General features: G+C 44.2%; 1 protein-coding gene across 5 annotated transcripts in view; it reads left to right on the forward strand.

The window, feature by feature from the left end:
- Positions 1 to 14,029, forward strand: part of LOC137430211 (collagen alpha-1(XIV) chain) — a 371,222-nt gene that overhangs the window by 71,204 nt on the left and 285,989 nt on the right. For 4 of the 5 annotated variants that reach the window (XM_078780417.1, XM_078780420.1, XM_078780419.1 and 1 more), the window contains one exon: positions 1,547 to 1,660. The exons of the other annotated variant lie outside the window; for it this stretch is intronic. In XM_078780417.1, coding sequence (XP_078636543.1) covers positions 1,547 to 1,660 — 114 coding nt within the window. The remainder of the gene's footprint in view (positions 1 to 1,546; positions 1,661 to 14,029) is intronic. 5 annotated transcript variants of the gene reach the window in all.

Here is a 14,029-nt window from a genome sequence, read left to right on the forward strand (position 1 = left end):
CTTTCCAGAAATATTATATCAGGATATCGACAAATGTCCTTTTAGTTCTTTCCAGAAATATTATATCAGGATATCGACAAATGTCCTTTTAGGTCTTTCCAGAAATATATCAGGATATCGACAAATGTCCTTTTAGGTCTTTCCAGAAATATTATAGCAGGATATCGACAAATGTCCTTTTAGTTCTTTCCAGAAATATTATATCAGGATATCGACAAATGTCCTTTTAGGTCTTTCCAGAAATATATCAGGATATCGACAAATGTACTTTTAGGTCTTTTCAGAAATATTATATCAGGATATCGACAAATGTCCTTTTAGGTCTTTCCAGAAATATTATATCAGGATATCGACAAATGTCCTTTTAGGTCTTTCCAGAAATATTATATGAAGATATCGTCAAATGTCCTTTTAGGTCTTTCCAGAAATATTATATCAGGATATCGACAAATGTCCTTTTAGGTCTTTCCAGAAATATTACATCAGGATATCGACAAATGTCCTTTTAGGTCTTTCCAGAAATATATCAGGATATTGACAAATGTCCTTTTAGGTCTTTCCAGAAATATTATATGAGGATATCGACAAATGTCCTTTTAGGTCTTTCCAGAAATATTATATCAGGATATCGACAAATGTCCTTTTAGGTCTTTTCAGAAATATTATATCAGGATATCGACAAATGTCCTTTTAGGTCTTTCCAGAAATATTATATCAGGATATCGACAAATGTCCTTTTAGGTCTTTCCAGAAATATTATATCAGGATATCGACAAATGTCCTTTTAGGTCTTTCCAGAAATATTATATCAGGATATCGACAAATGTCCTTTTAGGTCTTTCCAGAAATATTATATCAGGATATCGACAAATGTCCTTTTAGGTCTTTCCAGAAATATTTTATCAGGATATCGACAAATGTCCTTTTAGGTCTTTTCAGAAATATTATATCAGGATATCGACAAATGTCCTTTTAGATCTTTCCAGAAATATTATATCAGGATATCGACAAATGTCCACCTCTCGCAGGTTGGTCAGACATTTCAAGAGCCTGTTAAAGCCGAATTTGAATTGATCAATTGTTGTAAAATTAAAATCCTTTTTCTGGCTTTTGTAATGGATGATGTGGAGTTTTAAAAAGCACGTTCACCCAATGTCAGGGAATCTCAAGTTAAAAAAGGAAATGTTTGATTGATTACTTTTGGAAGTCAAGTACTTATTAAGACTCCTGGCTAAAGGCCTACCAGCTGCAGACTCTGGGTTTGAACCTGACCCCCTCCTTTTGCTTTATTTTATTTTTGCTTTATGTTTGTACACTGGTAATGGTGGGGTCTGTCGCAACTCTCTGCAAAACTTCTGGCTTGTCAAAACTGCTTTGTGATTTTGCTCGTTGCCTGATAATCCAAGTTGTTGGGTTAACTTGGCAAATTGAGCTTTTAACGAACAACACAAGCTGCTAGGTTGCTTTTACTTGTTGTTTCTCACCTGTTCACTGTTTTGATATTCAACTGATTTTTTGGTCTCTCATTGCAAATTTTTCATTCCAGTCGACCCACCAACAAAGTTGAAATTCAGGTCAGTACGCCGTGGATTGCTCGTGACATGGAAGGCTCCGAGGACGAGGACTAACGGATACCAGCTCTCTGTCATTCCAAGTAAAGGTGTGCTATTATTTCCATGAGGAATCTAATTGTGTTTTAAAGCACAGTGGCTTTCGGGCTGACATGTACTCTTTAGAGGTGTGTGTGTGTGTGTGTGTGTGTGTGTGTGTGTGTGTGTGTGTGTGTGTGTGTGTGTGTGTGTCTTTTGATGAGGTGCTTTCTCACTCCTGTTTCTCATCCTCTCCTTCCCTCTCTCTCTCATTTGCAAACTCTCCCACCTTTATCTCTCCCACCTCCTCTCTCTCTCCCACCCTCTGTTATTCTTGCCCTCTCTCTCTCCTTTTCTATTTCTCACTCTCTATCTCTCTCTCTGCCTCTCGATAAAAGCCTGGTGTTGACCTAGCGGTTAGGGTGCTGACTTGGGATCCTAGGATCCTGGGTTCGAATCCCGGTCGATCGCTGAATTAACGCCAGGGGGGTTGACTCAGCCTGTCATCCCTCCGAGGTCGGCAAATTGAGTACAGGTTCACTGGTAATTCCCTGTGTGTCGCAAGAGGCGACCAACAGGGTTGGCTGCAGGAAGGGCATCCGCCATAAAACATTGCTTCAAAAAGGGGACCACGGTGCCCAAAAAAGGCCAACCCCTGCTCTGCGGGGAAAATGGCCTCTAAAGGTGGTCTCTAAAGGTGGTCTCTCTCTCTCTCTCTCTCTCTCTCTCTGCCTCCCTCTCCGCTACTAAATATGGTTAAACATTCGCTTGGATGTATGCCACAAATACTACTACCAAAGGAACAGTGCACCCTATTCACATGGTTTTGTAAAAGGATCAACAGAAACAGATAGAAGAACTTTATACCAGTATTAATACTGCTGCACCGCTCTGTGTGATCGGAGGGAAAATTGAGCAATGTTGGCAAACGTTTTGGCATCGGACGGCAGGCAGAATTGAGCGAGTGTAACATAGCGGAAACACTGATTCTTGGGTTTAAATTTCTTGGATGTTGTTGGCCCACACATGTGCTGAAGCAAGCACATCCGAGGTTTCTATGCCCCTCTGTTTCCGTATCTGCATTGCTTCACGGGGCGCCTTCGTAGAATACTCGGCGACAGCATTCTTCTAAATCCTGCAGGCTTTCCAGGCACTTCTGTAAAATGATTGTAATGAGGGCGTTGCAGTCTGGCGTGCCTAAGCTTGGAACGTAGCAAGGCGAGGAAACTCATCTGGCAGGCGTGTCCTCCATCCAATCAGCATTGTCCATATGCATCATGCCATGCATGCATGCACTTGTGCCACTGTAGCGTTTTTCTTGTCGACTATAACTGTGCTTTGAAAGACCAAAAACCACTGATCTATTCTTAATTAATGTGGTTACCCCAACCACAAACTTACACATTGAAGTTGTAAACAAAGTACTCGTAACCATGAGTCGCTTGCCAGATGGATTTGTTGTTGAGGCAATGTTGAGGCAATGTTGATGTAAAATGTGCCACCACAAAGTGAAATAACCATCCGCACAAAAACATAATAAGAGGAGTCTGTCTGGTTCCACTTCGTTCTCTTATCCGGAAATAAAATTCCACACATTAATTATTACTCTGGTCTCACCAAAGATTTGGAATGAACTGTTTCTGTGCATCATTCTTTGTTGTCCACAACTGTTTTGCCTCTTTCTGGCACCTCAAACTTTAAAATCTTCCATAAGGTGTCTTAGCTCAAGTCTTTTGTGCAATAGACTTCACTTATAGAAGTCTCTTTTGTGAGAAGTCGCCTATCCTTAGCCAAATGGTGTTGTTCAATGTCCTCTGTTAATTTGTCGATTTTCGTTTCTTTGTGCAAACTCCATAATGTGCCTTGGACACTGAAAAACAATCAGCCAATTTGTCTGTTTGATCACGCTGCAAGTTATCAATGGCTGGCGATCGGCAAATGTAATTATTTGGCCATTCATCTTGAATATGAACTTCAACCCCAAAGAATCTCAATTTCTGACACTTTATCGACGCAACCATCACTTGACTAATGATTTAAACCACTTAACAGCTTCTGGCAGAGACGCAATTACCAGAGGTTCTGCTATGGCCAATATTGAGCCAAACGCAACTCCAAACTGGCTACTGAGATTGAGTGGGTGTTCCATTAACATTCTTTACAAAACCAAGGAATTTATTGATGGTAAGCACTTCCTTACGGTCTATAAAGTGATTGTCTACATTGGCATTCTGTGCAGCTTTCCTTTTTGGCCTGGTCTCACTTCTTGTTACTCTGTAGCTCTTAAGGGGTTAGCTTGTTACTTTGTCATATTTAAGGGGGTAACTTGTTACTCTGTCATATTTAAGGGTATAGTTTGTTACTATGTAGCTCTTAAGGGGTTAGCTTGTTACTCTGTAGCTCTTAAGGGGTTAGCTTGTTACTCCATCATAATTTAGGGGGTAGCTTGTTACTCTGTCATAGCTAAGGGTATAGCTTGTTACTCTGTAATATTAAGGGTATCGCTCATTACTCTTTAGCTCTTAAGGGTATAGCTTGTTACTCTGTCATATTTAAGGGTACAGCTTGTTACTCTGTCATATTTAAGGGTACAGCTTGTTACTCTGTCACGCTTAAGGGTATAGCTTGTTGCTCTGTCATATTTAAGGGTATAGCTTGTTACTCTGTCATATCTAAGGGTATAGCTTGTTACTCTGTCATATTTAAGAGTATAGTTTGTTACTCTGCACAGCTCTTAAGGGGTTAACTTGTTACTCTGTCATATTTAAGGGTATAGCTTGTTACTCTGTCATGTTTAGGGTATAGCTTGTTACTCTGTCATATTTAAGGGTATAGCTTGTTACTCTGTAATATTTAAGGGTATAGCTTGTTAATCTGTCATATTTAAGGGTATAGTTTGTTACTCTGCACAGCTCTTAAGGGGTTAACTTGTTACTCTGTCATATTTAAGGGTATAGCTTGTTACTCTGTCATGTTTAAGGGCATAGCTTGTTACTCTGTCATATTTGAGGGTATAGCTTGTTACTCTGTCATATTTGAGGGTATAGCTTGTTACTCTGTCATATTTAAGGGTATAGTTTGTTACTCTGTACAGCTCTTAAGGGGTTAACTTGTTACTCTGTCATATTTAAGGGTTTAGCTTGTTACTCTGTCATATTTAAGGGTGTAGCTTGTTACACTGTAGCTCTTAAGGGGGTAGCTTTTTACTCTGTACAATCTATAGGCCGGAGGGGGGTTTTCATCTCTCAACATGAGAATTAAGTTCATCGAGTGCTTCTCTCTTACTGCTGACAGATTGCTTAGCTTGTGGTTTTGCACCACCTCTCATCTGGTCTTATTTCCTCTGGCCTTTCTCCATACCTCCACAGTCTTGTCTTGTCACAATGCTTATCAGGTAGCTCACATCTTGTTACCTTTCCCAATGCTATTCGAACCTTTCACCTTCATTCTGTGGTCTCCTTTTTCTCCAACTTGTAGAATTGTCTCTTTGAGTCTATTCATTGTTTCTCTTCGCTGAATACTCAATGCAGTGAACCATTTGATTACATGTTGTCCCTTTGTCTCCCCTTTTCTATTATCACTGACTTTCCCCTTCTGTCAATCTCCAACGTTTTCTGTGTGTTGGCTTCACATGAGGGATATGAAGTGAAGGCAGGTTGGTAACAGGTATCTGCACACGCTTCATCATTCTGGATTACTTTGCCAAGTTGATCAATTAGTATGCTGAGGGGTGCAAAGGTAAGTACAAAGGCATTAGCAAGATGGGAGGAAAAGGAGGTGCACAAATGGAATCGCTGTATCAGCATTCATGGCATAAAGATGACGGAGACAAAGGTGATCATGGAAGCATCAAATACCATTTAAGTATAAATGATGGGACAGCTTGCGGGATCGATGCTGCAGAAGTTGAAGGCTTTCTTCAAGTACGGAGTTTGGAGGGTGGGTGGAAGAAAAAGGTAATTTGAAAAGAGAAATACAGGAAATGTTGCAGGGAGAAAGTGGAGGATGGCATAAGAGCACCGAGTAGTTGGTTACGACAAGCGCATGCTAATAAAGCTGACGAGCCTGGGTTTAAGACCAAATGCGGAATGCACTGTTGTATGGAGTAGAAACCTGGGCGGTGAAGGAGGAACACTTGGAGGAGCATGCGGTTGTGGAGATGGAAGTACTTGGGAGCAGTCAGAGTAGTGACAATGAGGGAGTGCAGAGTGAATGCTGGGATCAGGCACGACGTTGTAGAAACATCATGGGGAAGGTACAGGAGCCAAGGCTGAGAGTTTAGGGCCATGTACAGAGGACATCATGGGGAAGGTACAGGAGCCAAGGCTGAGAGTTTAGGGCCATGTACAGAGGACATCATGGGGAAGGTACAGGAGCCAAGGCTAAGAGTTTAGGGCCATGTACAGAGGACATCATGGGGAAGGTACAGGAGCCAAGGCTGAGAGTTTAGGGCCATGTACAGAGGACATCATGGGGAAGGTACAGGAGCCAAGGCTGAGAGTTTAGGGCCATGTACAGAGGACATCATGGGGAAGGTACAGGAGCTAAGGCTGAGAGTTTAGGGCCATGTACAGAGGACATCATGGGGAAGGTACAGGAGCCAAGGCTGAGAGTTTAGGGCCATGTACAGAGGACATGATGGGGAAGGTGCAGGAGCCAAGGCTGAGAGTTTAGGGCCATGTACAGAGGACATCATGGGGAAGGTGCAGGAGCCAAGGCTGAGAGTTTAGGGCCATGTACAGAGGACATCATGGGGAAGGTACAGGAGCCAAGGCTGAGAGTTTAGGGCCATGTACAGAGGACATCATGGGGAAGGTACAGGAGCCAAGGCTGAGAGTTTAGGGCCATGTACAGAGGACATCATGGGGAAGGTACAGGAGCCAAGGCTGAGAGTTTAGGGCCATGTACAGAGGACATCATGGGGAAGGTACAGGAGCTAAGGCTGAGAGTTTAGGGCCATGTACAGAGGACATCATGGGGAAGGTACAGGAGCCAAGGCTGAGAGTTTAGGGCCATGTACAGAGGACATGATGGGGAAGGTGCAGGAGCCAAGGCTGAGAGTTTAGGGCCATGTACAGAGGACATCATGGGGAAGGTGCAGGAGCCAAGGCTGAGAGTTTAGGGCCATGTACAGAGGATATCATGGGGAAGGTACAGGAGCCAAGGCTGAGAGTTTAGGGCCATGTACAGAGGACATGATGGGGAAGGTGCAGGAGCCAAGGCTGAGAGTTTAGGGCCATGTACAGAGGACATCATGGGGAAGGTGCAGGAGCCAAGGCTGAGAGTTTAGGGCCATGTACAGACGACATCATGGGGAAGGTGCAGGAGCCAAGGCTGAGAGTTTAGGGCCATGTACAGAGGACATCATGGGGAAGGTACAGGAGCCAAGGCTGAGAGTTTAGGGCCATGTACAGACGACATCATGGGGAAGGTGCAGGAGCCAAGGCTGAGAGTTTAGGGCCATGTACAGACGACATCATGGGGAAGGTGCAGGAGCCAAGGCTGAGAGTTTAGGGCCATGTACAGAGGACATCATGGGGAAGGTACAGGAGCCAAGGCTGAGAGTTTAGGGCCATGTACAGACGACATCATGGGGAAGGTGCAGGAGCCAAGGCTGAGAGTTTAGGGCCATGTACAGACGACATCATGGGGAAGGTGCAGGAGCCAAGGCTGAGAGTTTAGGGCCATGTACAGAGGACATCATGGGGAAGGTGCAGGAGCCAAGGCTGAGAGTTTAGGGCCATGTACAGAGGACATCATGGGGAAGGTACAGGAGCCAAGGCTGAGAGTTTAGGGCCATGTACAGAGGACATCATGGGGAATGTGCAGGAGCCAAGGCTGAGAGTTTAGGGCCATGTACAGACGACATCATGGGGAAGGTGCAGGAGCCAAGGCTGAGAGTTTAGGGCCATGTACAGAGGACATCATGGGGAAGGTGCAGGAGCCAAGGCTGAGAGTTTAGGGCCATGTACAGAGGACATCATGGGGAAGGTACAGGAGCCAAGGCTGAGAGTTTAGGGCCATGTACAGACGACATCATGGGGAAGGTGCAGGAGCCAAGGCTGAGAGTTTAGGGCCATGTACAGAGGACGAATAGGGGAAGGTGCAGGAGCCAAGGCTGAGAGTTTAGGGCCATGTACAGACGACATCATGGGGAAGGTGCAGGAGCCAAGGCTGAGAGTTTAGGGCCATGTACAGAGGACATCATGGGGAAGGTGCAGGAGCCAAGGCTGAGAGTTTAGGGCCATGTACAGACGACATCATGGGGAAGGTGCAGGAGCCAAGGCTGAGAGTTTAGGGCCATGTACAGAGGACATCATGGGGAAGGTGCAGGAGCCAAGGCTGAGAGTTTAGGGCCATGTACAGAGGACATCATGGGGAAGGTGCAGGAGCCAAGGCTGAGAGTTTAGGGCCATGTACAGAGGACATCATGGGGAAGGTGCAGGAGCCAAGCCTGAGAGTTTAGGGCCATGTACAGAGGACGAATAGGGGAAGGTGCAGGAGCCAAGGCTGAGAGTTTAGGGCCATGTACAGAGGACGAATAGGGGAAGGTGCAGGAGCCAAGGCTGAGAGTTTAGGGCCATGTACAGAGGACGAATAGGGGAAACTCAGTCAGGTGGACAGTGGATCTGAATGGCAAAGGTGTTGTCGTGAGTGTGGATGAACTGTACCAAGGATGATTCCTGTTAAGTGGAGGTGAGTGTGGCAATGGGCCAGGCAGGCTTAGTGGAGGATAATGGGACGTTCTCCATTCCCCCTTCCGGGGGTGATGGAAGAAGAAGATCTTCACCTGATTATCATCGTATTTGTTTCCCTTACTGTTTGTCCTACCTGTTTATCTATCGCTTGTCTGTGCGTTCCGCACAACTGTTCCTCTGTCCGCAAATGATCGGTGCTTTGGCCTCTTCACCCTCTGTTTTCTTGCTCTTTTATTATCCTTGGCCTCCGTTAAACAAATCCAATAAGTAAATAACCTGAAAAGCCAGAGCACCATTCTTCAGAGCAAAGGAGAGTTTGATGTAAATGAGTTTCAGACATTTTCATGAAGGCTGTGCTAAGTAGCTGGGTCGGGATTCAAACCCAGGCTAGACACCAGGTTGAAGTAGGGTGCGTGTACCTCTAGGCCATCCTGCCACCTCCATTTTCATTGCATGGTGTTTTTAATTCCCTCACATACCAACGTTTTTTTTCCCATTCTTTGTCATTTGCTTACAGTTTTATTCCTTCATTTTACATCGTTTACCATGCCACACTTCATTCCAGTCTCCTGTGAAAAAAACTTCGAGGAATGTTACATGACAAATTTGAAAGTACATAACAATTTGGCGATTCAGGTGCAACACTGTGACAGGTGTACACTGCAGCTCATGCCTTTTAATGCAAACTGTCATCGTTCATGACGATATAACGTCTTTTGGAATTTTTACCATCCCCAGTGGAAAGGTGGTTCCCAGTGGAACTTTGTGGAAGTTGGTGATCAGGCCCACATGAGGCCGATGAACTGAAAAGAGGCCTCATAAACTATTGTGATTCACTGACTCAACTCTTCAATAAAGGGCTTCAGGAAAATGCTTTGGAAGATACAATTGTTGTTATTGAACTGTGATACTAAACCAAAATATCAAGTTTGACTGCATCGGTGTTGTGGCTGGGTGTTGTGTTGTGGCTGGGTGTTGTGTTGTGGCTGGGTATTGTGTTGTGGCTGGGTGTTGTGTTGTGGCTGGGTATTGCGTTGTGGCTGGGTGTTGTGTTGTGGCTGGGTGTTGTGTTGTGGCTGGGTGTTTTGTTGTGGCTGGGTGTTGTGTTGTGGCTGGGTGTTGTGTTGTGCCTAGGTGTTGTGTTGTGGCTGGGTGTTGTGTTGTGGCTGGGTGTTGTGTTGTGGCTGGGTGTTGTGTTGTGGCTGGGTGTTGTGTTGTGGCTGCGTGTTGTATTCGGGCTGGGTGTTGTATTCGGGCTGGGTGTTGTGTTGTGGCTGGGTGTTGTGTTGTGGCTGGGTGTTGTGTTGTGGCTGGGTGTTGTGTTGTGCCTAGGTGTTGTGTTGTGCCTAGGTGTTGTGTTGTGGCTGGGTGTTGTGTTGTGGCTGGGTGTTGTGTTGTGGCTGGGTGTTGTGTTGTGGCTGGGTGTTGTGTTGTGGCTGGGTGTTGTGTTGTGCCTAGGTGTTGTGTTGTGGCTGGGTGTTGTGTTGTGCCTAGGTGTTGTGTTGTGGCTGGGTGTTGTGTTGTGGCTGGGTGTTGTGTTGTGGCTGGGTGTTGTGTTGTGGCTGGGTGTTGTGTTGTGGCTGGGTGTTGTGTTGTGGCTGGGTGTTGTGTTGTGCCTAGGTGTTGTGTTGTGGCTGGGTGTTGTGTTGTGGCTGGGTGTTGTGTTGTGGCTGGGTGTTGTGTTGTGGCTGCGTGTTGTATTCGGGCTGGGTGTTGTGTTGTGGCTGGGTGTTGTGTTGTGGCTGGGTGTTGTGTTGTGGCTGGGTGTTGTGTTGTGGCTGGGTGTTGTGTTGTGGCTGGGTGTTGTGTTGTGGCTGCGTGTTGTATTCGGGCTGGGTGTTGTGTTGTGGCTGGGTGTTGTGTTGTGGCTGGGTGTTGTGTTGTGGCTGGGTATTGTGTTGTGGCTGGGTGTTGTGTTGTGGCTGGGTATTGCGTTGTGGCTGGGTGTTGTGTTGTGGCTGGGTGTTGTGTTGTGGCTGGGTGTTGTGTTGTGGCTGGGTGTTGTGTTGTGGCTGGGTGTTGTGTTGTGCCTAGGTGTTGTGTTGTGGCTGGGTGTTGTGTTGTGGCTGGGTGTTGTGTTGTGGCTGGGTGTTGTGTTGTGGCTGGGTGTTGTGTTGTGGCTGCGTGTTGTATTCGGGCTGGGTGTTGTGTTGTGGCTGGGTGTTGTGTTGTGGCTGGGTGTTGTGTTGTGGCTGGGTGTTGTGTTGTGCCTAGGTGTTGTGTTGTGCCTAGGTGTTGTGTTGTGCCTAGGTGTTGTATTAGGGCTGGGTGTTGTGTTGTGCCTAGGTGTTGTATTAGGGCTGGGTGTTGTGTTGTGGCTGGGTGTTGTGGCTGGGTGTTGTGTTGTGGCTGGGTGTTGTGTTGTGGCTGGGTGTTGTGTTGTGGCTGGGTGTTGTGTTGTGGCTGGGTGTTGTGTTGTGGCTGGGTGTTGTGTTGTGTTGTGGCTGGGTGTTGTGTTGTGGCTAGGTGTTGTCTCACTGCAAGTTTGACTGCGTGACTCTATTTGTATTCTGCACCTGTTTTTAGCGATTTGTCTTGTTACAATGTCTGTACTGTCATAATGATGCATTCCATTACATTATCGAAATACGACATGTTGTAAATACTTGTGGTTTCCAAATCCGACACTCCTGAAATAAAAAATAAAAATAATTAATTTACTATAAAACCAGGACAACAACAACTTCTCACCAATGTGTCATTTGACGCTGTTTGACGGTGTGACTTGCCAAGTGACAGCTCATGTGACAGCAGTTCCTCGAAGGTTACTTTTGGCTCCAGGTTTTTGAAGGGACACACTTTACACATAGGAAGAGCGTGCAAAATGGTCTGAATATGAGACAGGAAGAATGTTCTGGTGGTTTTTCTTTTGTCCAAGAGAAAGATTTATCCCTGAAGAAAGACTAAATGAACAAGGTGATTGTTGGAGAGAAAGCATTTTTTGAGTGTGAATAGTTTTCCTTCTGCTTTATTTGATTTGTAAGAACACCTTGTGCTATTTCCTAATGCTGGGGTCTGCACAGGTGTTTGCCCCTCCAAATACCTGGATATTTGAAGGTATGAAATTTTTGGGATTGGCCACAAATAATGCTTGCAGACTTGCATTGAGCTTCCATTCCTGAATTATGAGCCTTTCTTCCCAGTGCAGGGAATGTTGCATTGACACGTTGTAATGAACTCGTCACTGGAGTTTGCAGTTTGTAAGTTTAATTTGAGCTTAAAGATTTAAAGCTTCATTGACGTTAAAAACGATCAAGGGGAAGATTCACTTGTGGTTCAAAGAAAAAATTAAACGCTGGTGTTGCAGTCTTTGTCCCAGCCTTATAAAATGTGACTCAAACTTTGGCAAAGTGACGTCATTCTATGGACTGGCTGACCGGGCAGTTGGAATGTGAAAGTTTCTCAAGGAGTTGTGACGAGTGGAACCTGTTGTTGTTTACAGATGTCTTGATCTTTGCATTGACTTGTTCTTTCGGAATCCCGTTAGAAATAGCTTGTATTTAGTCCGACAGAATGTCGCAGAGGTAGCACACTTGTCGTCCAGTGTGAGCTTGATTCCCGACCAGACAATGAACACTGTCGGATTGGTGTTTGGCAGGCAGGGTGTTGCATCGCTAAGTGTACCATCCCTTGGATGTGTTGGATGCTAAGTGTACCATTCCTTGGATGGATGCTAAGTGTACCATCCCTTGGATGGATGCTAAGTGTACCATCCCTTGGATGGATGCTAAGTGTATCATCCCTTGGATGGATGCTAAGTGTACCATCCATTGGATGGATGCTAAGTGTACCATCCCTTGGATGTGTTGGATGCTAAGTGTACCATCCCTTGGATGGACGCTAAGTGTACCATCCCTTGGATGGATGCTAAGTGTACCATCCCTTGGATGGATGCTAAGTGTACCATCCCTTGGATGGATGCTAAGTGTATCATCCCTTGGATGGATGCTAAGTGTACCATCCATTGGATGGATGCTAAGTGTACCATCCCTTGGATGTGTTGGATGCTAAGTGTACCATCCCTTGGATGGATACTAAGTGTACCATCCCTTGGATGGATGCTAAGTGTACCATCCCTTGGATGGATGCTAAGTGTACCATCCCTTGGATGGATGCTAAGTGTACCATCCCTTGGATGGATGCTAAGTGTATCATACCTTGGATGGATGCTAAGTGTACCATCCATTGGATGGATGCTAAGTGTACCATCCATTGGATGGATGCTAAGTGTACCATCCCTTGGATGGATACTAAGTGTACCATCCCTTGGATGGATGCTAAGTGTACCATCCCTTGGATGGATGCTAAGCCCGGTGTCCCAACCAACCCTCTGCTCTCCTTCGTTGGTGAACGTTAAGGATTCCACGTTTTCTTTCACAAAGGGTAGTTAGTGTCCGACACCCGAACGAAATTCCAAATTTCGGCCTGAATAACCGATTAATCGAACGTTAGGCCTTCATATCCAGTTTGTAAAATACTTCGGCCGAAAATGTTCCCGGGAGGTGAAGGACTTCACATGGTGATAATTGGGTCTGTTATAGAAAAAACTCCGAGTGGTAGTAGTTGTAGTAGTAGCGGTAGTAGTAGTAGTAGTTTTTTTTTTTGTAGTAGTAGTAGTAGTATTGTTTATTATTAGTAGTATTAGTGGTTGTAGTGGTAGTAGTAGTAGTAGTAGTAGCAGTAGTAGTAGTAGTAGTATAAGTGGTAGTAGTAGTAGTTGTAATAGTTGCAGTAGTCGCAGTAGTGGTGGTAGTAGTAGTAGTAGTAGTGGTGGTAGTAGTAGTAGTTGTATTGGTTATTATTATTAGTGGTGGTTTTAGTAGTAGTAGTGGTGGTGGTAGTGGTAGTAGTAGTAGTAATAGTAGTAGTAGTATTGCTTATTAGTATTAGTAGTGGTAGTAGTTGTTGTAGTAGTAGTGGTGGTGGTGATAGTAGTAGTATTGCTTATTACTATTATTATTATTATTAGTAGTAGTAGTAGTAGTAGTAGTAGTAGTAGTAGTAGTGCTTATTATTATTATTATTATTAGTAGTAGTAGTAGTAGTAGTAGTAGTAGTAGAATTGCTTATTATTATTATTATTAGTAGTAGTAGTAGTAGTAGTAGTAGTAGTATTGCTTATTATTATTATTATTATTATTATTATTAGTAGTAGTAGTAGTAGTAGTAGTATTGCTTATTATTATTATTATTATTATTATTAGCAGTAGTAGTAGTAGTAGTAGTAGTATTGCTTATTATTATTATTATTAGTAGTAGTAGTAGTAGTAGTAGTAGTAGTAGTATTGCTTATTATTATTATTATTATTATTAGTAGTAGTAGTAGTAGTAGTAGTAGTAGTAGTATTGCTTATTATTATTATTATTATTATTAGTAGTAGTAGTAGTAGTAGTAGTAGTAGTAGTAGTATTGCTTATTATTATTATTATTATTATTAGTAGTAGTAGTAGTAGTAGTAGTAGTAGTAGTATTGTTGTTTTTAATTATTTTCGCCGTCTTGCACGATGAACGGCAGTTTGTGAAACTGCTTGTAGAAAATGCCGGAATGTAAAATGTTCATACTCACACAAGTGTCTGAACAATTACACATTGGATGGAAATGTTGTATTGTCAACACCTACCTCAATGTATACTACTCCGCCCCCCCCCCCTCCCATCCCCCGCACCTCCCAAATGAATCTGAGTAATGTTTGTGGTCAGTTGTGATTCCTTCAAAGGAACTTAACATTCACTTGTACAGG

This window comes from Myxine glutinosa, chromosome 6 (genome assembly GCF_964187855.1).
Source record: "Myxine glutinosa chromosome 6, kmMyxGlut1.1, whole genome shotgun sequence".
Classification (NCBI taxonomy): Eukaryota; Metazoa; Chordata; class Myxini; order Myxiniformes; family Myxinidae; genus Myxine; species Myxine glutinosa.